Raw genomic sequence first — 25405 nt, 5'->3', positions numbered from 1 at the left:
TAACTACAATCCCATGAACGTGGTTTTCGTCCATATTTTAATGACAGAATCAGTATTATCGCCTTATTATATCGTAGATACATAATTAGCACTGCAGCTCTTAAGGTAGTTTAGTTTCCTTGAACTATATTATTTCATCCAAATTGTCAGGTAGTCTTTTTCTTCATTGTGAAATACATTTTACCTTGATCACTGCATATTTGAAAACTGGTATTAATGAAGGTTATATTCATTACACAGGAATCTCTTGGGTGTTGTCTTTTGCCTGCAGTATTCACTAAATTTATTGAATTGACTCCCTATTTTACACATTTAATTTCATTATGTTGTAATTTCTGTTTTCGATATTAGCAACGTCAGTTGGTATCGAAACCAAGAGCCTCTTAGTGTGTTATCCCGGTGATATTTTAAAATAGGTGTTAGAGGAACTGAGTGTGACGTGAACTGGATTTGTGTCTCGTTTCTTCAAGCATTCCGTCATTTCTTTTACGCATTTACCATACGTGTTCCGTGTCCCGCCAAACTGAAGCTCTCTGTATATGTAATAAAATATTTATAATAACAGCAGGAACAACGACGATGTTACTTAGGGTCATATTAATGCAATACCAGAATAACAGCTAAATATTTCATTTATTAGTTTAATTCATATAATTATTTATTATGCCACGTAAATACAGCGGTGAAGTATTAAATAATAATAGTAATAGCAAGATTAATGTAAAGAGTAACATATTTTTGCATTATAAGTTGTCCTTGAGAGCCAAGAATTGCGATTATGCAATTTCAACCTAAACTTAAAAACGATCTCAGTAAAACCTAAATTGATACACAAGTACAAACTGGCCCCACATACTTCACAGTAAGTTATTATTAAGAAATACACAGGCATATCAGCATTAGGCTACTCACATGTTAAACAAGACAAGCAGTTATAGGCCTGGATGTGATTGCATCGTGATGTAATTACTTTAAATTCCGAAACATTATTTCAGCTCGCGAAGGTGCTTATGCCATACACTTGTTCCACGTGTCTGCAACCAGGACACGTTTCTGTGCCACGGCTGTTTGGAGTCACGCATCAAATAGAACAGAGGTGGGGTAATGGAGCAGTAGGAGACAGATCGAGTAGCCTGGATGGTTTCCCCACAATAGACACATCACGTGGTACTCTATGGTCCACCGTTCATCTCCGCGGGAATGTTAAGGTGGGCTGTTTCACCCAAGCCACCGTGGAATTACAGCCTTTCTGCTAGGAAGGGATTTAAATCTCTCACCTCCGTTCGAAATCCGACTTTATCTCTCACACCTTCTCGCCTTTTCTGTAATATTCCAACAGACGTTTTGTTTTTGTGTTCGACTTACCACCTATCTATACGTAGTCTGGTACAATTTTTGGCGAACATCAGTTTTATGTTTCAGGACCATAGTGAGATTTATAATTATGGCTAGAAACTCCATTTAACAATTTATTGCAACTTACTTTTGAACAGTATTATAAAAAGTAACAAGTCATATGATCACCATTGCTTGTATAATCATTCGTTTTGTTGCGTTAAGGGCGACAGTATTTTATAACAATATATTGGTTTACAGAACCGCTAGATATTTTATACGTAACACCGAGCATAAAGCATGCTTCAATTGCTACCTCTGTACATAATATCACGTAACTGTGGCATAATGCGGCTATGCATACACTGATAAGTAACTCAACTGATTTTACTTCCAGATTATTTCTCGCACATAAATGAATGTGAATAATTGAACTTTGCAATCGGACATAAACCCTTTAAACAATAAATAAATTAGGCAACTGGAACAAGGTTAATATCGAATCTAGTAACATGATTCGCTTTTCTGTTTGAAAAATAAATGTTCCGTTGAACATTTTTTATTACTTTAAATGTGTCTTGGTTTATTTACCTACGCCTCATTAATTGAATTTGTTTAACGTCTGGATGCATGAACGCTTCATTCGGAAGGACGTGGCAGGAAGAGATGAATATCCTTTTTACAAAAAAATTGTGTGGTCTTCAGTCTAAAAGCATTTATTTTTGTCAACCGAGTTAAATTTCCAGATCTTATTTAGGGTTAATTTAGAGACGCTGTAAGTAGCTCAAATGTTTGAGTCGAATGAAAAGATGTATAATGAACTGCAAAGGATTTCGAAGGAATCTGCCGTGACCTAATTTACGCTAAGAATACGGTATTTTTCTGGAGGGACTTGAGGAAAGCCATGGAAAACCTCAGTCATGAGAGTTGGTCTCCATGTTAAAGTTTGAACACGGGACATTCCTATTACGAACCAAGAGTGCTAACCACTCAGCTACTACGCGCGGTATGTACGAAACAATTTAACATCTTATATAGACATTCGGACTAATTATAATTTTTTTTATTGGATAAATGAAACAAGAAGTAAGTTTGCTACGAATGTTTAAGTGACGTGAGTTATTTAATATTTTAGAAGCAATTATATTTGAACATTTTTCGCAATATCTTGTCTATTTTTGTAATAATAAGCTCTTGTTATGATCTGTGATGCACACATAACACTAAATATTTGAGAATTATGAATAATTCTGGGAAAATATTAATTTTACGTAACACTAATGTTTAGGAAAACCTCTGGTTTGTATCACTTTTGCATGTTTAATAAACGACTTTGTTCCATTTTAGTGCACAAATTGCAGTAAATTCATGTCATTTCTGAACCCCCCTCTTTCGCTCTCCACGGTACCTAGGTGAATATGGCCACAGAATGCATGTATATTACATACATGAAACAAACAGCTCAGTTCCCCCCATTTTTATACTGGGTTTTTTATTTTTTTGCTTGGGAATTTATTTTCCATTCTGACGAAGCATTTGAATTTATGTTGTGAAACGAAGCACAGAGAAAATTACGACATATGAAAATGTGATAAACTGGAGCACCAGGAAAATATTTCAATTGCATTGTCCTACTTCAGTTGAATTTCTAAGTTACTGAATGAAGTCAGTGCAAGGAGATACTTCTGGAAATAATCATTTAGTAATGCGCCAGCTTTCGCTTGAAGGCATCTATTCAGATAAGATACATGAAACTTAAAATGTAATAATTAGAATTATGGAATGTAAGTTTATGATTAAAGATAGGATGGGGTGGCCGGTACGTATAAACACTTATTGAATATTTTAAATTTTTAATGCTAGAATCTACAGATAAAATTAAAAATAATATAGGGTCAATTTCTACGTTTGGTTGTGAACGTATGAAAATCCGTCTTTAATGAAATAAAAATGTTATTTATTTTTTGTTCTTAATGTGTTCGATAAAGTTAGCGCTCTAGTGAACCGTCATTAATTAGACGGTTTTTTTCAAGTTGTAATTTTTTTTGGTTTCACTATGTTCATTATTCTAGCGCAATTTCCAGTGCTTTAAATCTGAGTATTAAAATTGAACTTACTATGAGGATTCAATATAAAGTTATAATGCTTGAAAAAGTGAAAGTGATGGTCGTTATGAAAAATTAAACGTAACTGGTTAACGTTAAAATGTGAGAAGAGCTTACGAAATGATAATTATCTGTATAGAGATATTAGCAAAGAATGTCAAGAAGTGTATGAAAACATAATGTAGACTCTTTAGTGTAGTAAGACTAACATATTATAGACTTTGTTGCTATTACAGAACAGAGGAGCGAACACTGCTGATGCTCAGCAAAGTTGGATCACACTAAGCTTGACATGTCAACCGTGACAGTTTCCAAATCCTAATTAATAATGATAATGCGTTTTAAATGACGGAGATTTTGTGAGTAGTGAATGTTTCGTGATTGTAGCGCACCGCGTTACATTTCAGTGCGTGGCCGAGGAAAATGGTTTTGGTGTTAATACTGATTTGTCGACATACACGACTGAATGGTTAATGGTATTGTTACGGTAGGTAATTATACAGATTTACTTGGAGGAAATCAATTAATTTTCAATTACATTTCATGCAGTTTACCACCAGCGTCTATGGTCGGACGAAAAGTTGTACTGGGTGTTCAAAACTGTGATTAATAAGTATAATTTTATTTGTAAATGTCTTCACCATTTGTATAATATTGCTTTAAAATGTATATGAAGCCGATATATGCGTATTCAATTGGTAGACAACTGAAATATTGCTACAAAAACAGACGCTAGACTTTATAGTTCAAATGCTCTGTTTAAGTCATAATCTTCCAACAAGGAACAAACGTTTAAAAATTGATCTTAAAACGAAATACGAGAAAGGTTTTGCCTTCGGCCAGTAATTGTATTTTTATTCGTAAAATTATAAAATGAGGAACGTCATAATTTGTGTGGCCGAGAAAAAATACTACGCATTCTCAGACCAAGATACGAATAGTTGTTATGCCGATTGCAGATCAGATGTTCATCGGCATTGCAGTCAATGGTCAGCACTCCTTCGTATCTGTTGGCCCTGGATAAAAATGTCGGCCTAGAGATCGGCTATCCTAACTCAGGTACACGACTGTTTACTTCCATATCCCTTTGAAATCATTGTTCATCAATCATGCGTTACTACAGGCTGGTATATGGTCTGAGTTGCTGACAACGTCCTTAAGTAAACCGCGAACAAACAAATAAATCAGCATCACACAAGGTGTGTACATGTAATGTCGTGATAAATTTCAGCATGCCTTCATTTGATGAATGAATGCAACATGGAAAACTGGAAAAATAAATTGATGAATGAACATGAAATTTAACGATTTCGCGAAGGCGTAAAGAGAGAAAGAATTTGCCATGGCGCGTCTCTCACAACAACGGGGTTGGTGAGGAAGGTGGCCGGTGAGCTTATCATAAATCTCGTCCGGTAGGCGGCGCTCGTGTCAGTCGTGAAATTCCTTACGCTACTCGGGCAACACTCATTTGCTCGACGTTTATTATTAACTACAAAATACCAGCACAGTGCAATGATGAAACACGTCATTCTGCGTTGATACGTACGTCATGTTACAAACTGTGTGATAAAACAGGTTCTGCCTTCACTGGAGTAATAACATATTCATTTATAAGTTATTGTTCATTGCCGTCTTTTATATCCTTTGATCACAATAAATATATAAAGTAATCACAGGTTTCCAAAGTAAGTGAGTAGTCATTAGTCTGTGTCAGCTTTAAGATAATAATGCCCTTGCTTGGACAGTAGAAGCAGAGGTAATTTAATTATTAGTCGAAAGATTATTAATCCATATCCTCATTTTGCCAAAGTAGACGTAGACTAAAGGAACAGGTTATAAATTTTGTGTAGTATAGATTATCACTCAGGAAATCTTTAGTTCAGCGTGATTCCTTTTTTATTTATTTATTTTCCGGTTATTATTAGGCCCATGGTATCATCCATAGGTCGTAAGTTTAAATCGTGAATAATTTTTTTTATTCAATTAACTTTTATTTTATTTTCATAAAAATACTTAAATACACCTGTAAAAGTCCTCACAAAGAAATACAAATTAACTGCATTTTATAGGTCTTTTGTGTTGAAAATATACGTGTATTTTCGGTGAAACAGATTTTTTCGTTTCGAGCCTCATGCAAAGTGAAGTTTCTATATCACTGACCTGTACGAGCAAAAACTTAATTTCAATCTGTAACTTTTAATATGGGCCTGTACTCCAGAACTAATTTTTATCGTAATATGTTCAGTAGTTTGAAAGATATAGTGCGCGCACTTAATGATGAATTGATAATCACAGCTTAAGTATTGTGCGTTCATTTTATGCTCTTGGTGTAAAAATAGCATAAGTAACAGATTTATATACTCTTCCTGGTCAGTAAATAAGTAGCTAAGTGTTGTGACGTGCCCATGTTGCGTCTTATGGTTTGGTGAAACAATTAAGGCAGTATTAGCAAACCACTGGCACAGTTACACAAGCCCGTGTCGTCCTCGTCCTGGCAAAAAATGAGTGATAGATTGTTAGGGCAATGTATTAACACCAATTTTTGTGCTAAGCTAAGCTGAAGCTCTAGTGAAACTCTGCAGATACTTTCAGAGGTTTATGGTGCAGATGCTGTGAAAACGCCGAATGTCTCTGGGTGGCATAAAAGATTCAAAGAGAGTCGGGAAGACGTCACGACAATGCTGTTGTTTTGTCAGATGGATAATGTTCACTTGAATTTGTCGAACAGTGAACTAGCATTGCTGTTTGGATACGTGACACTGTTCGCCGGAGACGACTCGAACTTTGGCCTGATGCCTGGATCTTGCGTCATGATACTCTCGCTGACCGGGAGTTTTTGGCTAAAAAATCGACATTGAAATTGGAACACCATATCGGTCAGATTTTGCGCAGTGCGAATTTCGGCTGTTCCAAAAACTGAAGACCGCTTTGAAGAGCCACAGATTTTCAGACGTATTGCCGACATTCGAGGACATGCGAAAATATCCTGGAGATCACTGTATAAGAGGAGTTCCAGTAATGTTTTGAGCAGTGGAAACTTCTATTCACTGAGTGTACTGGTGCGCAAGGAGACTACTTCGAGTGTGACAGCAACTTTTAGGTTGTTAGTAATTAAATACCGCTTTTACGGGAGCATTCCGGGAACTTGATTGTCACACCTCGTGTACCGGCTTGAATGCAGGGAATGCAGGTTTACTTTGGAAACGATTCACACTTACAATAGAAGAAACGATTTGGCTCGCAGTATATCAGAATGTGTTTCATCAATCTATATTTTCCCTTCCCCACTACGTCAGTTTCATGTAGAACAAGCGAGTGTGTAATCGGTTGATCTTTGCTATAGAGATTCTTATCGGTGGTCCTCATCAATTTTAACCATACAAATTTTATTATAGTACTTCAGTCATGTGTTCTGTAAACTTCCAACTGGTAGCTCTGATATTTCTCTAAAAAAAATCACTTTATTGGACAGAATTTGTTGTTTTTTGCTGAATAATCATTTTTATGATGATACTGCAATGTAAAAAAATTGACTTCTCGTTGTAAAACTTAATAATTCTGGAAAGTTTGCCAACATTACGAAATTGAATTTCAAAAGGCAAAACTCTCTAAGTAGCTTCTTGTATTTAAAGTAATATAAATAGTTTCATTTTTAATGAAGTAGGCCTCGAAGGTTCTTTTGAGACTCGTTGCTTTCTGCTAGAAAGAAATCACGTATAATTGTATAAATAAATTATTAATATGCGTAATTTAGTTTCATTTATACATGACAGGAGATAATTACAAATAACGTAAATTCTCAATGTGTAAAGCCTAATCTAAATATTAATCCCTGAGGTTGTACGAGCTTTAAAAGGCTATCTTAATGTCGTAGCGGTAGTGTGTACATATTTGCACTCGTGTATCAACCGTTGAACTCTAGACCTGTTAGACTTCACCCGTTTCACAGGTAAATGGCAAATGCATCCTGGTTCTTTTTGCGTGCAGGCTAGTTTAATAGCCCCAACTAAAAAAAAAATCTGAAAATCCTAAATACAAAATGTATATGGCCAGTGAAATTTCAACTCGTACTACAAAGAAGATAAAACATTAGTTGATTTTTTACGTGGAGCCCATTTACTCTATTATAAAACTTGGGACTAGAAATGTTTCTCGCACAGGGCTTCATAATCCGCAGAACGCATGGATAGTTACTCCACCATATCCTTCAATTATTCAGTCGAACATTCTGTCATTGTAAAAATAATGTAACCGAAAATGTTTCTATTCCAGCTTACCAAAAAGGGATAAACACAGTTATAATTTTTTATTTTGCTAACAAATTGCCAGAATGTGCAGACTTCAGTAGAGCAGAAAATAAGCTTTAAAACATTTCATAGTAGCAGCTACTGTTATGCTCAGTGTATACCAACAAAGTGCAGCAAAATGTCCCACAGACCTGTTTCAGCTAGCAGCAATAAAACTTTTGTTGCCAACGTAAACATTCCTGTGCTGCTATATGCAGGTTTTGATGTGTTTGTAGCAATAACCAACCCCTTTCACCCTCCCAGAACTGTCACTGCACTCTACCTTCTGCAACCCTTTCGTGGGAACTCATTCTACTGTTTGTATTTCAACTCACACTCCCACCCAACTTTTCATTTCATTTTTGTTTTATTCTGTTTACGTTGTGGTCAAGTTGGTATGCCTGTGTGTATGTATATACATATGGATATATATATATATATATTTCCACATACTCATGTACGTGTGCATACTATATTTGGCTCATTTGAATACGAACTATGTAATACGACAATTGCATGTGTGTAGATACGTATTTAATGAGTGGATTCCAGGGCTACATCAATTAACATTCATTAGTGAGCTACTGTTTATAACTAACATTTTAAGTTCGGGCAGTGTAATGCCATTACCATCTTTAACTAACCAGCACTATGTCTGTCGTAAATGTAACTCTTTTAGATTATGTGTTCCATTTTATGCATCAATTCGGTTTCTGCTTTGCAAATACGAACCAGTAATGATAACCACACATGTGCGAAGTTTTAATCAAGGTGCTACCCTGTAATTTGACTTAGGGAATTTTATAGCCCCGTGCGTGATACTGCGCATATACAAGTTACAAATGTTGGACATACTGTATCAGGTTTTGTTTCATGTTACTATTTAACGCATCCACTCATGACTGTTCCTAATTAGAAACTTTAACTGTGACTGTATGAAGTGTAACTTTGAAATGGCAGTTATAACCACTGTCAATCGGACAGTTTCCCGATATAACTAACCATTCGTGTAACATCTCGATGAAATCAAACCATTTAAATTGGTGCTTCCCTGTTAAAGGGACGAACATGGCTATATGAAACCAATTCACAAGCGTGTCTTGCTTATTGGAAAGCTTAGATCCGGAAACATTGTAGCAGAAAATGCTGTCCATCATGAAATGAATTCTGTGAACTTTCAAATTAGGTCGGTGATAAATTCCGCTGTGTAAGTCAGTAGACTGGTATAAATTGTATGCTATATTCATAGTCCATTTTTCCAAGTAAAAAACCTTGTCGAAAACCGTTCTAGTTACCCGTACGATACTGAATTCTAACAATTTCGGACCAAACGAGATTGCAACTGTCTGTGTCCCAGTTTATTTAACTAAGATTTTTACCAGACATAGAATAGAATAGAAAAGTAATTTTCAACATTGAGTTAGTAGATTTGTAAGGAGAACCCTGATGATGGGGACAGAGATAGTTCCAGAAACGTCGGTTTCGTCTTTTAACCATTTCACGCTGCTGATAGCCAGAGAACATTTTATTGAGTTACGTCGCCTCGAAAACTTCAAATCGTATACTGTGGCTTATTTATTCAATGATAACCTTCGGATGGAAATCTGTGGAAAGCCACAAAAATTATCGATTTTGATAGCCGTACTCCAGGCCGAAAATACGATTCATGGGTGCCAAGCATTTCGCCGTGAGGTGCGTTGTAATAAAGTAGCTCATGCCACTGTAATTACTCATGTATGCGATGATGTTTAATATTCGTCCGGTCACAGTTAATTGACCCACCTGATGGCGGGAAAGCACAGAAAATTTATCAGTATTTACACAATTTGCAAACTATTGTTAGTACTTGAATTATCTGCACCATTAGACTGAGGTGCACCGTGGCACACTCATGAGGAACTTTGTGAGCAAATTTGATTAAAAGTAAGCGACGAACTTATAACAAACGTAATATATTCAATAGGAAACATGTCACAAACAAGTGTTGTAACGTTTTTAATACCCGCAAGCGACAGCACATTAGTAACACCTTAGACTTTGTGATTTAATACACCATGCATTAATTAATCAGTCTGGAACTCATTCCTTTCCCAAATAAACACAATGACTCTTTAAAACAATTTATGATAATTAAGTTTTGGATAATTCCTTCCATTTTACGCTTGTGATGAACTATGAAATATTTATAAAGGCTTATAAAATTAACAGAACCGGACTAGCTTTGATATTGAAACTTGTATTTTTCGTGAAAATTCTAATAATTTTTTCTTGTTTCGTAATTAAAGACTCTATACCCTCACATAGATCTGATAATATAATTATGATTTATTATACCCTTAAAGGGACCTGATTTTTATGTTAAGTGTACTGGATTAAAAAATACTTATGTGTGAAAAGATTTAAACTATTTTACCTGATGCTTAAAACAAACACAATTTACATTTGTACTCCAAAGATTCGCTACAAAATTTGAAACGAAATTGCTTTAAAAGTCCCGGTAATATTATTCTATTTATTAAATTATATAGCTTTGATGATTAATACGCAATAGAGATTCTGTAGTGCCTCAATAAAGTGTCAGCTATCAGATAATAAATGCAAAATGTTTGGAGGCATTCTGTTGGGTGGGATATTCTAGACCGCTGTAATAAAGTGTTAGAAGACATTGTCGTGACATTTCCTTCTAGAGGGTGATAATAATTATGAACTTCGGATACGATGTCTACACTCAGCTGCAATATTAGAATCAGTGCCCAATTACTTCTTTCTCAGTTAGGATGTGAAACCCGTTCTGGTGTCTTAACTGTGAGTGCTGATCATGATTAAGATTACGGTGTTATAGGTTTAGTCAGTATTCTTTCAACATTCTGCGTCCTTCTGCTTGATTTTGGATGGAATTTTATAATTTCTGAATATTTTTATAGGCCCGACTTCTTTGGGTTTAATTTTCCTTGTTCCAGTCAATTTTAAATCCCCTAAGTGTTATGATCTTTTGAGGATATTAAATTCTGTGTAATGCAATACCACACACATCCTGAAGAGTTTGTGATTGCGGGTGACCTTTTAAACAGTAATTATGTTACACGTTGTTCATTAATTGAGATGTAACCAATAAAAACTACGTTTAGGGGACTGACCACACTCGCGCTCTCAGGCACCAAGTTTTAATTTGTACCGAATTATATTTTTATTTGATATTTTCTGTATCAGTGGCAACAGTCAGACCCAAAGTCCACAAAATTCAGATCTTATATAGCCTGCTAACCATTCGACCACTCAGGATTCTATACGAGTCCTTTAATCACTAGATTGCCCTGGATATTTGATGGGTTCCGCTGTAGATCCCGTCTGCTGCTTATTAACATCGAAAATAAAAAAGTCTCTTAAATTAGTGACCTAAAAATGATAATGAAACAACTCCCAAAACGTCGTGAATATAAATATGCCCCACAAAATTTCAATTTTGCAGCGTAATTACAGCTATAGACCAGTTAGTTGTAAGTTTGAAATTTAGAATGCATATTTCCCTGTAAGCAAATCAGTTACTAAAAAGGAAAATTACGTCCCTTGACATAGGATAGAAATAAATTATTTGTATATAAAATGCTTTGAAATGCATGCAGTCTTTGCCACCCTCTTCAGATCCGTATATGCTAAGCATACTGTACGCTGCAGGGTGTTATATTTCTTGAAAGCTGTAGATCACTGTGTAATGGTACATGCTGCCATTTGCTTAACATGAGAGCCTCAGACTGCACCTGCCCATCTCCTTTCACAGTCACTGTGTTCCTAGATAAATGGAAAATGTCTGTGAACAAAGTATGCAGTTACTGTGTGTAACATTTTACCTAGATAATTGAATACTTTCGTGAAATCTTCTTTACTAACTTGAATCGTATCTCGTGTCTCCTTTCAATACACCATTTATAGGCCAAAGACATGCTCACTTTTCTCGTCGATATAATCACCTAATAAGATTCTAGGGAACTTGTCCAGGAAACAGATATGTCATTTACTGTAATCATGCTAAAAAGTTACCTGTATCATTCCGTTTCAGAACATCAGCATCTTAGCGAAAACACTTATACAGAAATCCGACATCTGAAGTTATTTAGCAGAAATGTTGAACACTTAGTATGATTAAACTGTGTTCTGATGTATTAACCGTTTGCCATTTTATAATGGTCTACGACAATTTAGAATTAACTAGAGATCGTTTAATTAAACCATTTTCATACGCTGTCTTAAATCCTCACGGACAATATGTTTAAGTAATTGTCGTAGACACACGAAGATCAGTATTAAATGCGAATTTCCCGTTACATTTGTACACAGGCGAGAAAACAGTGTCAGTTTCAATTAAACCAGGCTTAAATTGCAGCAGTTATAAAACACATGATGAGAAAACTGGAACTTTTATGCCTGTTACATCAGCTTTGCAAACTGTACAATTGAATATGAAAGCTGGTTCTTGCACGTACGGAACTGCAGTTTTGAAAGTACGAGTTACTCTCACTTTGTGTCACTCTGAATCTGATAACGTAATTTTGAACCATCTGTCCAAGTGATTCCTGCTACACTTTTATCTACCATACCACTGTCCAAAATATGACAGGATGTATTTAACTTCCGCTGTTTAAATGAATGCTTAAGGCACCTGTCAGTTTCCTCTCCTTGAGCGTATGCCAGAAGGGTTCAGTCTAAAAGCTATTCTGTAGCCCTAAGATCTGGAAATTTCGGACAATCTGTATAAAACTATGTATGACTGTTGAAAATATGAGGTACACTTAAACACGTTCGTAAAGATGTTGCCTTAATGTGTACATATATGTTGTATTTATTGTTCATTTGATCAGGTTAAATTAATTTAAACGTAAGTGATGTCATCTATCTCCGATATTTCACGTGTGGTTGTAAACGGGGTATGGTTTACGTAAGTTGCATTGGATTTGTTTGTAACGTGAAGAGGTGAGATGGATAAATGTCGGTATTTTTCCACTTTATATTTAAGTAATGAATTTCACATTCATATATTGTTTGTTCATCCTTTACCTAAAGAGCAGGCTTGACTGTTGGAACATTAAAAATATTACACTGTACATAAATAATTTCTTAATAATGTATATTTATTTACATTATGCCGAATATGTAGTAGTGTTCTTCACTATTTTCCAATTGTACGATATTTGTCCCGAAGTAGGAAATTGAGAAAAATGAAGGTGTTCAAACACAGCTATCACTTATCGCATGCCATGGAAATAGTTTGGCAGCTAATGGTAATCATTCGAACGGTTTTCAGTCAGATAATTATGTCTTCTAAAAATAATGTCGGCAGTTTGTTCAATAACTAGGAGCCATCAGAGCGCTATAACACGAATCTAACAGAGGCACTTGTTAATAGCTGTAATGTACATCGTTACATTTCAGATCATTCTGTGTGCTATACAGTCTTTGAGAGAGCTAGATCGGCAGTGCTCTGTGTCGAGTGACGCGTATACGCGTTTGTCACATTTCAAGTAAATGACAAGTTTATTAAATACATAAGTAATATAAGAACCTGTGTTAATGACAAGATTATACACAGTCTATTACGGCGTCGTAAGACTGGAGTAATGGCTCTAAGAATGTTTATTATGTTTTGCTGCAGATCATAAAGACGCTGTCTTTGCATATAACATTTCAGATTTTGTAACAAATGTAGTTTACTGTTTTATTAATAGAACTCGAGTTTTTGTTTCTTCTAGAAAACCTTACTATCTACATAACGTGAAATACCAATCTAGTACTAATGAGTAACATAGCTCTTCAGTTTGTGAAATGTTGGAGAGTTCAGATAAATCTATTCTGAATTTACTTTAAGCTATGTTAAGTATGGAGGACGCAATATAACACAAATATTTTGAGCTTTATAAAACTTTTTAATTTGCCTGTGTAATGAAATATAAGTCAGCTGTTACTGCACGTGGAACATACCTAACCGTTAGAAATTGAAATCCTTTCTAACAATCTGTGTGTTACATTAAATTACAGAAATATTTGGTAATACAGCATTTAGTTGTGTGTGATACGTTATAAATTTCTGACTGCCACTTTATATAAAATCAATACGTAGGCTCAGTTTCTTTAAAAATTTCTATTCTGTCCTTAAGATCAGTTATAGATAAAAGATGGCTCTGTTTTATGCTACAGAAACATAGATGACGGTCTACCATATATGAACATTAAAAAACCTTGGTTGGGATTATGTCTGTACTATATTACGTGAGCCTTCTGGTCTAACATGCCCATTTTTGATGCTTATTACAGTGAGCAGCGTAGGTGTGGATGCTGTGCTGGGTCGGAGTGTGACGCTGCCATGTGACATCGAACCTACGACCCGTGAGGATCGAGTATATATGGTGCTGTGGTTCAGAGATAATGCTGGCAAACCTCTGTACAGGTAGGGGAGCATCAGTGCATTACCTATGTTAATGATAAGGAACTGATCTTGTTCTGAGAGCATATTAAACGTCGATGTGTAGTTTATTATTACTGCAATTTGCTGGGGGAATACTAATTGCCTTACTCAGCTGTTTGTGTAAGACTTAGAGAAAATTCCTGCTTACAAGATGAGGACACAAAATGGCCTTCCAGCTGCCACTGTTGTATGAGCGGGTCTTTCTTCCAGTACTTGAGATTATTTTGACTGAAGAATCAATGGTATCCATACCAACACGATTGAAACTCCAATGTGTGTAATTTTTAATTTGTATTTTACTAAATAATTTTAGAACCTTTAAAAAGATACTGCAGTATGATATTATTATTATGTAACCTAGCAGATTTAATTTGTTTAATAATGTCCGTTCCCGCACACATCAGAATTTACATGAACATTTTCCTTGTTCATTCAATAAGTGTAAATAGCTTTAAATAACATACAAATTGTGGCCTTTAATTTTCTCTGTTTTTGCTTCTTGTGAATCTCAGCTTAAGCAGGCTTTTATTCAGAGGACAAACGATTTCTCGAAGAGTCTTTCTCTGCCTTAAATCTACTCCTGCTTTACCGAGCGCTAAATAAATATGTATAATGTTGGCAATAAAGACTATTGTCCATGTCATTTTCTTGGCATTTGTACTGCATTATAATGATTTTAACTCGGATAGTTATGGCTTGATTTGTGGAAGGGGACAGCAAAGCAGTTATCTGTCAGGGGATATTCTGCGCCATGGAGTACGAATATTATTAGCCGGAGCATGTGAAGAGCATGCAATAATAACCTTCTCACGTCCTGGCACCACCTTCATTAGACTGGAAGTTAAATGACGCTGTAATAACCCCATTTGCACTGTTTAAATACTACAGGCGTATTTAAACACACCACAGCATCGGTACTGTACGTTTACAGTAAGCTTTAGATCTTACAATATTGTATTAATTATATCGTCACCACTGTGGAAGAAGAAATCGTAAAGTTACCAAGTAAATTTCTCAAAATTGTGGGGAATATATATATTGAGGACAGGTAAAAGATCAAAATGGCATCCATTTCTGAATTTTTAGCCTTTCTGTTCCCCATTTAAAAACATAAATGTTAAATATATACAACACTAATTTGGGAGTGAATCTTGGCCTCTCAATCTGATCGGAAAACATAGATTAAAGGTCTGTGAGAAGAACATGGTATGCTGAGTGGAACGTATCAACTTAGAAGGGAGGAAGTTAAAGGAGACTGGAGAAAAATGTACCTGTAATGAGATGTCTCATGCTTTGTACGTTATTATACAACAAGCATCAGTTTGATCGAGTCAAGAAGGATTATATTGGCTTGTAATTTAGAGCATAAGTGAGATGAGAAATATATACAAAATTTTTATCCGAACGTCTGACTGTAAGACATAACTTTGGAACTCAAGGCGTTGATGGGAGGATAATATTAAAGTAAATATTAAAGGATTATATTGTGACGATGTCTCAGGACAGTCACAAGTGGCGCGTCCTTGTAAATACGGCAATGAACCTTCGGCTTCCTTTAAATCTCGGCTGTTGTTTGATAGCTGAGCGACTATTAATTCTCTAAAAGGATTCTATACCATAAGGAATCGAGGGAAAGACTTAGTAGGTGTTTTAAATAGTAAGTAAAGTAAAGCTGTCCCACTATACGCCATGTAGGCGCTTAGGGGGAGAGATGGTATAGCTTCTACTTATTCTTGACCTCGGCACTAGATGGGGGTGAGTGGTCAGCGTTACGCCCCGGCCGCGCTGTACCCCTGGGAAAGGACCCCGGTACCCATCGGATAAGAGGCTTGGTGGGCCCCAGAGCCGGTCTGCACGCAGAAGCTAGAGAAAAAAATTCTCTGCCGCTGTCGGAGATCGAAACCTGATCGTCCAGGTCATTTTAAGTAGTATGAAGTCAGAAATAGCCATACAGTACTTACTAGCCTTCTTATGGATAAGTGCGTTACTATTGCTGTCCTTACGCGGTTTGCGCGTGTATTGCGCTTATTGTGATTAAAAATGTAAATGCACGAACGGCTTCCGATTAAATTACTGGGAGCATCTATGACTTTGATAAGTAACATACAGTTCAGACACACACTCTGCTGTTACATTTGAATAATGCGCAAGAGAAATTCGCTTTACAATCCCCTTCACACCCCTACAGTTTAATTCAACAAGTTGTTCAGTGTGGAAACAAGCGTTACCATCTACTCAGAATTTGCTGGCAGTCTTTCAAACATAAAACCCCTCTTTGTACAGGAAAATGAAGAGCTCGGGTCATTTATACAAGTATTATGGGTCATGCATTTAAAAGCAGTTCATCGTTGAATGGCATTATGAGGGATCAATTAACATTTGCATTTATACTTCTTCCCCCAGAAATCGAAACACTTCACACAGACAGATTATGTAAAATAAGTCTTCTAAAATATTTAAGAGCAGACTGTTATCGTTTAGTGTAGAGTTCTTGTTCCTCAAGGGGTGGGAACTAAAGAATTTTGGGCCGAAATAAGACAATAACGGCCATCGAACTGTTTATTAAGAAAAAGTCATGAAACTATTAAACTAATATCATCTTGAACCTAATTTGCGTTTCTCACATAACTTTCCAGATATTTTTGTCCTCAAACCCCTTCAAATAATTTGTTACTTAGAATATAATTACTACTTATTATGATTGTTTCTTACTGATTTTGTTTCCTTGTCATGTTTATATATTTATATTGATCTATATTGACATCTGGACGAAGTTGCAGGGTTTCTGCGTTATTCCATATGCTACTTACAGTCTCCCGTAATTAATTAAATTCATTGGCTTAATCAAATTCCTGGTGTTTCTGTCATTCGTAATGCACATAATTATGGGGTGAAGAGGCATTCATCGTATTCTAGGTGGAAAGTCTGAGAATAGATATAAAATATTTCGATCCGAAGTTGTAGGTACGAATTAAATGCCCAATACACTTCTGCGGAATCTTATGGATCGTGAGATAAGTAAACAAAAGGAATTACTCTGCTGTATCATGTAATAACTCAAATACGGTTGAACTATTTTTTGTCAGATTTCATATAGTAGGTGCTTGCCAGCAAGGTTTATACATTTATAAATGTCAAATATCAGCTTTCACGACATGAAAATCTAGAGGCAATAATAGAAGAACGCGCGATAATTGTTACGTTATGCGTGCATTTACTAACTTGCTGTAGTTCATTTTATCTAGAATATGTGCCAAAATAATTACACGTAAAACTCATACGCAGATACCGATGCAGGGATTATATGTTGTTATGAAATTCAATTACATTTTATCAAACTCTCTGAAACTCCTGCATCGGTATCTGCAGATGAAAGGTACCTGTATCGAGACATAATACATACTCTTCGTTTTCATGGTTTCTTTGCTTAAGGAAAAAAACAACCTGTCGATATTAACGTTATCCTTTCTTTGTTCGCTCTGTTCTGTTGTTTGCGTCGATTTTGTATTACACAAATGACGTTGTTTTGGTTCCCCGGAAGAGACAGCTGGATTGAAGGTTCTGTTTTTCAGAAACATTCGGCTCTATGTCCGCTCTGAATGAGCAGATTATGAAGTAAAGTGGTATGGGAGAGGGCCTCTCATTGCTTACGAATGGTTGTGGGCAGAGTTAAAGGTTGGTTGGAATGTTATGGTGTAGGTACGTCATGAAGGAAAGAAAGAGGACAATTTCGTTATGACGTTTTCTACTGCTTTGAGTGTATCACGGTATTATGTGGAATAGAAAGAGAACCAGATGAGGGTGTTTTGGGGATGAAAGGATGTTTTGAACGATAGAAAAATAGCTGATAGGATGGGGATGAAAAGGAAGGGGTGGTGATAATCAAGAGAGGGTGTCAGAAATGGATGGGGCGGGTTGAAAATATAGAAGAAAAAGGGTCAACAGAAGTGCAGTGGAGAACGGAAAAGGACGACAAAGACTTGAGGACAGAGATGAAAGTAGTGGAACGAAGGGTACATGAAATGATGGGAGAGACGAGGCAACCAAAGAAAATATGTGGAGTGTAAAAGAGGAAATAAAAAAGAAGATTTAATGAAAAAGATTTACCGACAAAAGGCTCAGAGAATCAACTTCCGTGATACTGAAAAAAATGGACTTCATCTCTGATGTTTCACATTCCGTGAGCCGGGTTCAAGGGTCATACAGAAACAGTTGCTAGCGATCTCTTATTGCCCGTAGTTTTCCTCCTCGTCAGTTCCATCTGTACAGAGTTGGTAAAAGCTATTAAAATACTTGCCTGTCTTTTGGCGATGATAACTGAATAACTCCATGGAGAAGAGTTCTTATAGGATTTGAAACTTTCGCGGCGAGTACAATCAATAAAATCTTCCCGGGAATCAGCCCCGTTAACTGGTTACCGTAGTAAACCGATGTTTCGGGAACGAATTCTGTCCTCATCTTCAGGGTTCTGATGTGATCGGATCCTCGGAAGTCGCCTGTGCAACTTCCGTGCCTTTTGTAGAATCATAAGCCCCATTAATGTTTGTAAGAGACCGCAACCAATCAGTCACCTGAGTCACATCAGTCGATACATTCCAACTTCATTCCTTTTCGAGTTGTTTTAATATTATCCTCCCTGCTAAGCCTAGATTTTCAAAGCTATCTGTTACCTTCAATCACTCCAACAAACATTGTGTATCTCTCGCATATGTACCACATGTTCCGCCCATCTCATCTTCTTTAATATGGTCACACTAATAACGTTTGGCGAACGGTACAAAATGGGAAGCTGCTCGTCACACCCTTACCTCCACCCTCCTGCATCTTTTTTCCTCTTATGCACGTATGTTTTCCTTATAATTATGTTCTCCAACATGCTCAATCAGCATATACCTATCGTTTCATGTACAACAGTAATCTGTAAACTGTTGTGACTTCAGTATAACAATACAAATGAATTATCTTTTTTAATGTTTCTTTAACAATTCAGAGCGTCTCATCCGTCAACGCTGTCCGACAACGGACATGTTTCCTGTCGCAAACACTTCCTGTGTCCCGATTTTTTTTTACAGCCAGAGTATTGTCTCTTCTGGTATTTTCTTGTTAGTATTTGCACTGCTAAATTCTTTACGACCGATTTCGATGCTCAGTAATGATTCAAAATGAACACACGTTTTGCTAGTGAATATTCCATATTCCCACTTGCACAGCTTTGGCGCTGCTAGCTTGTGGAGCAGCTTAAATACATGGGTCACTTTGACTTGAGTGTCACGAGGCATGAAGACGACTCTTTTGGGTTGTAGAACCGTGCAATCTCGTAGATGTTTATCAACGTTTCAGAGGTCCTTGCTGTCTGCTTCGCCAGGGCTTCTGCACGGCGCTATAACCGAGAAGGCTGCTATCTCAACTCCTGCTTAAGTACGGGGATGTTGGGAGAATCTATCAAACGGGGCTGGTCCTGCTTATAATTTAATTTTTGTAGTGTATCGCGTGGGTGTTGTTGGGTTGCGTTTTAAATGGTACACTCTGCCCTTAGTTTTCTATGCGTGTACCTCTACACTGGCTTCTATTTGATCTTCTGTGTTATTATTTGTGTTAAAATGGTTTGGTTTGGGCCACTAATTTAACATGATTAACATAGACCAGACGTTTGTGTGTCCTAATCAGGTAGAATGTACAGAAATGTTGAAAATCAATGGTCGGTTATAAAGCAAAAAGAAGAGAATACATAAAAATGTGCAAATTCTGGATGTTATGTTTTAGAAATTTTACCTCCTGCATAAATTCTTTTTAGGGTACCGCCATAACATGTGCGTGCTTATAAACTGAAACTGTTCTTGCTACCTGCTTCCCTCTTTATAGACGCTACCAAGCATACACGTTGACACCTTATAGGAAGTTACGAGGGTCGTATAATTTAAAATTTGCCTTTCAATATAAAGGGCAGGAGATACTTCAAGTATGCTTTATAAGAGATTCACACAAATAAAGTACTGTTATATAAATCAGCATAGCATCCGAAATTTAGTAGACAAGCAATAAATTTCTTTGTGGTAAAATACTTTCAAAAATAACTTGTCATAAGGACAGACCATTATTTCAATCGGGTGGTTTACGAAACTCGGTTTTATGGGTAACTGATTTGGTCAGAATTTCTGCTTTTTAGATCTGATTACTATTGAAAAAAATTTAATACAAACTGTTTTAAACAGGTTAAAAATGTGTGGATACTCATGTAGATTGAATTTCAGTTTATGGAAGGTCTCATTAAGTTTTATACAGACTTGATGTTATTCTCATGATATGACACTAGACTTGTGAAGGGACACGTTTCGTAACGAAATGTACCAATAAAATCAGCACTTTAACGATAAGTTACGTTTTGGTGTTGATTAATAGGGAACCTGTAAAGGTCGTTATATTATTTACAAGGCGGTCTAAATGCTTGCTGAATTTTAGAAGGAATTGGCCCATTTATAGGAGTACTACACTTTGTTTGAATTTACTGACCAGATATTTACTACTCTGCTGCAATCATGTTTTCATTATATAGCATCGTATTCTCCCATTAACTTTTGACAGTGATATATGAAACTTACGAAAAAAGAATTCTGCTTTTCAAAGCAACGCGTTTTAATTTAAAATAAACAAAATTTCTCCTTCAAACAGATTTATTGTGGAATCATACTGTAGGCCTAAGATTGTATGTATGCTACACACTGTGTTAACAGAAGCATCACACTAAGATTTTATATTTTAGTGGGAAAAATTTCCTTTGTGATCACAACCTCCGTGTGAAGAATAAAACTAATATAACGCACTAAACCTTTATCAAGGGTGACATAACGTCGCATTGTTTATTTAAAATATAATTTTCAACCTATAATCTTCTCTGGATAGACATTACTGGACTTCAGACATACATGAATAAGTTTAAGCAGCAAATATTCTCTCTTTCAAACTAAAATATGTTATTTAAAAATCAAGTAAACATTTAAAGCATTTGATTCATTGTAATAGCTTTTTGCGCATGTTCCTAGTCAGTTCGACCTCTCTCTCTCTCTCTCTCTCTATGTATATCCGGCTGCATCAGGGTTACATTTAAGGGCGTATGCTTCTGAAACGAGGTTGACACGGCAGAACTTGCAATTCAGATATTCGTGTTGTTAATTTCTCACAGGAACGCAAAAGATGACACTGTGATTATCCTCTTGGCCGAAAGGCAGACAGAGTCTCACACAAGACACATACGTTTACATAGGCCTACATATATTCACAGCTGTGAAGTTTTACCAGCTTTTTGGTCGACTGCTTCGAAATATATAGAATTTATTTACCCATTGTCCTGTATCTTCGTTCCAGAAGCAAAAATGTTGTTAATACATGTCACCCTGTTTTCATAATATATGATTTTCCATTTGGGCCATGCAGAAATCGATAGTTAGAACGATATTAGAAATATCTTGATCAAATTAAAACTTCCTAGTGTTTTAGTGATGAAACACGTTTCTTAAACAAGTTTCTATTGTGGGTATGATTTCGATATTACTGCAAGTTTAAGAATTTCGTGACTGTAAGAACGATTTCTACCCAGAAATTAAATGTTAACTCTCGAAAGTTTGTCGAGAAAATAACCCGAACCCTTCCCCCGCTCTTCATACTAACAATGAAAATACTTGATTAAACGAAAACATTCCCAACATCAAATTAAATCAGAAAATGTGTTTCTATTATGTTCGGTCTGTAAACACGAGAATTGTAAACACTGTGTTGAATAACCCTAGTTTTCTAAAACTTGATCAATTATTATGGAGGCTGTCAGACCGTTTTTAGAGGCTTCCAACATATTAAGTTTGTATTATATCACAACAAATTACAAGACTTCCTTTTCAATTTAAAGTTTACCTCCTATCATAATTAAAGATTCCATTCCACCCAAGCAACAGTATTCAATAAAATTTATCTTACAAATTTGTCAAATTCATATCAGACATATTTGGCGTACAAGATTAATCTGATTATAATCCAGTGTTGGATATTGTACATTGTTTCTCCATGGATTGACAAAGCTTTCATTAAGCTGGCTTTACCCTCTTTCTCATGTGAGTGGTTGTCGTTATACTGAGCCTTCTTAGTTATTCTCTTTATTTGGATATTATTAGAAAAAACTTTCGGATTCGAACGGGACTGCTTGAATATTAGGCTAGTACACTATCCAGTAAACAGCCAGGATAGCTGTTTGTAAGTTAATAGATAATATTGGCGTGACTTCCAAGGGAATAGCTTTTTCATAAAATTTCGTGCATTTCGATTAATTAGGACACACAGATATATAAAGATCAACACACGAAAAAGCAGTAAGATTATGTGAGCTTGTTTCAGACGCGACAAAGAGTTGAATAAATATGGCTGTTAGCTCTGAATCTACCAGTAAGAGTATGATGAAAAACACACACTAATAAATTCAGAATATCCAAGAACCTAGCTGATAATCGAACCAGGCACCTTCAAAATGTAAATTGATATTATCTTTACATCAATAAGTATTTTATTATTCAGTTCTAAATAAATTGCATAGGTAGATATATGATCGGTGGATATATACATGTAAGTAGATAGAAATAGATCACATAACTTTGTTTATGTGGTTGATCCGTCTAGGAAAAATCATTGGACAATCCATATCACTGTGATAACACAATCAGTTCTTCGACACTATAATTATATTATAATTTTCTGAAATCTCCGTGCGTGAATCCACAGAATTGATCGTGTTCAACTAACTTGGCGGAACGGATTTCAATTAAACGCTAATTTCGATATTTAGCGTCTTTGTTTCCACACACGCTGAAACAATAAGCCGATATTACAACTATAAGTCACCAATGTCATCATTACCATAACTGGGGAAACAGTGGAAGCAATTTCACTAGAAACATAGTGTGTTGAGGGCGAGGACACACACTAAACGCGTGTATTTACTGAGTGGAGAAAATATTGGGTTAATATGCAATAGCGTAATTGCTGTGTCGCGGACAGGTGAGTCTATAAAACTGAGAGTAATCGGACCGTTTCTCCCGTTGTCCAGTTTTGCTCTGATCATATAATTTGGGATAGTATTAAAGGCCGAGAAACAAGGGAAGCAAACAATATTTTCGTGGGTGAAAACCTTTGGAAATTGACATTCATAAATAAAATGTTAATGGAAATTTGTGATTATCATTCATTCATAATCATACAGGCTTTTCAAATATCGATTGGACGTAAGTGACTCAGAATCTAATACAATATCGGAATTCGGTATTAATGATATTCAGTTCTGAAATAAATCGATTCATAGCAATTGGTATTGATTTCGGGGCTGGTAATTCTTGTTACATGTCCAGGCTGTCGTTGTTTAACCTTCTTAACAGCATACGACGTACCAATCAGCATTTTTATAAAATGTGAATAATTTTCATCAAACCTTGTAAGGATTATTGGGCTCAGATATGTCGTTCGTAATGGCGAATTAATTGTATGGTGTATTGTTGAGCCTGGTTTAAAGAACTCACCACATGGCCCTGGTTCCGAGCCAGAAGTATACAATTCACGCCTTCTTCTTAAAAATTCATTTTATAGTTGTCTTCCCATATACATATTTGCATTAAGACTTTTAAGCCGAAGCACAGATAAATGTTATTTAAAAATTCAGTCCGTGCTGCAAACAAAACGCAATGCTTCTTCAGACACCAGTTGGTTGATCTTGTTTGAGGAAATAATTGCTGTATACTGATGAGAAATGCACGCTCTGTGGACAAAATGTAGAGTTGTTGATTATTAAACCATTTGATACATGTAGTTAAGATTAAAACTAGTCGCTGCATTCATGTTTCTCGACTAAAATTTTGTACACTGTACAATTCTTTTAAGAAACGTAATATACAATGTTAACAGCATCAGGGCAATTAGTCTTAACAGACGCGTATAGGTTATTACACTTTAGAAAACAGACTCTGAACTGTTATCATTAAATTCATGTCGCAGGAAAGAAAGTTTGTGGCGCCACACATCGCTTCTGTTACTTATATTAAGCCCTCTTCACTGCCGCGTGACATCTTGGTAAATATTAAATGGATGTTATGGTGCATTAAACCGTTAACTTGTGTGGTTTCGTAGCTGGAAAGCAACGACGGATACAAATCACTTTAAAGTTGTGTACGTGGTTTCCTAGTAACCATGAGACAGAGAAGGAAAACGAACAGGGAGACAATAAATTTGAACCACAGAAAATATATTCCTCTAGCTTATTTCTCTCTCAGTTTCCTTGTATCATACTTGCAAAGCGACTAAATCGCTGGCCAAAATACCACAGCTCATGTTTATCTTAAGTGTCTCATATTTAGATAATTCAGATTGTTTAAAAACCTTTTCATTCATCTGCCGATCCCTATGACAGGGTGATCTGCATAACATATCATTAATGTCTGCGTTTTCGTGTAAAGGGGCTAGCGTTGCGATGTGATGATTAAGGAGTCTTTCCATCTGTGTGTAACGTTGAGTCTTAAGGGCAAGGCTCAGATCCGCTATAACATGAAGTCATGAATTAATTGATTAATCACAAACAATTTAAACCTAGTGTTTCATGGAATAATTTTTGTTATCGTGTTCATATCTTAGCAGTATACTGTATCCTGATATAGTTAAATTACGTCCACGCCCTTACACCGTATTCCATCATGATTAATTTTAATATTATCCTTTCCTTGAGATAAAGAATAGTTCGAATATTTATAAACTAGATTTCTAAGTATTATTTTCGAAAATATAGGAAAAACTTATTTATTAATCTGTCCCTGTGTGCGCTTGCAATTCAGCTGCCATCTTTGACTTCGTTTATCTCTTTTGTAGTCGTTCTTATTGTTCCTTCACCTTTACCATTGATTTCCATCTGTGGGGCTCATATAACTCTGAAACAAGGCAATTTCTAGACCACTCCCATGTTCCCCTTTCCACCGCCTCTGTCTCTCCCCCTTCTAGGTTCGGTTCAGCCTATATTCTGTGTATTTGCATATATCAAGAATAACTGGCTGCTATTTTGGTAGTGGAATTGTCTACAATCGCTGACGAAAACACACTTAGGCGTACGCCTTGTCTGGAAAACGATATTGACTCTTACGCTGAATTGTCTTTAAATCAAGTTTAGCTGTTACCGAGATATTCCCTTTCACTATTCTACGAGA

At 36.0% G+C, this 25405-nt stretch overlaps 1 protein-coding gene and 1 long non-coding RNA gene across 5 annotated transcripts in view; one reads left to right on the top strand and one right to left on the bottom strand.

Annotated features, from left to right (window-relative positions):
- LOC110827961 (uncharacterized) overlaps window positions 1–25405 on the bottom strand; it is a 500889-nt gene that overhangs the window by 134515 nt on the left and 340969 nt on the right. The gene's annotated exons all lie outside the window — the stretch shown is intronic.
- Window positions 1–25405, top strand: part of LOC110827962 (neural cell adhesion molecule 1) — a 428987-nt gene that overhangs the window by 193798 nt on the left and 209784 nt on the right. For all 4 annotated transcript variants that reach the window (XM_087358315.1, XM_087358313.1, XM_087358312.1 and 1 more), the window contains exon 2: window positions 14033–14165. In XM_087358315.1, coding sequence (XP_087214441.1) covers window positions 14033–14165 — 133 coding nt within the window. The remainder of the gene's footprint in view (window positions 1–14032; window positions 14166–25405) is intronic.

The sequence above is a fragment of the Zootermopsis nevadensis genome, unplaced genomic scaffold, assembly GCF_977971745.1.
Source record: "Zootermopsis nevadensis isolate Lab colony 2312 unplaced genomic scaffold, Znev_1.0 Znev_ptg000029l, whole genome shotgun sequence".
In the NCBI taxonomy this organism is placed as follows: domain Eukaryota; kingdom Metazoa; phylum Arthropoda; class Insecta; order Blattodea; family Termopsidae; genus Zootermopsis; species Zootermopsis nevadensis.
The sequence above is the reverse complement of the archived record's forward strand: the minus strand, read 5'-3'. Positions and strand labels throughout refer to the sequence as shown.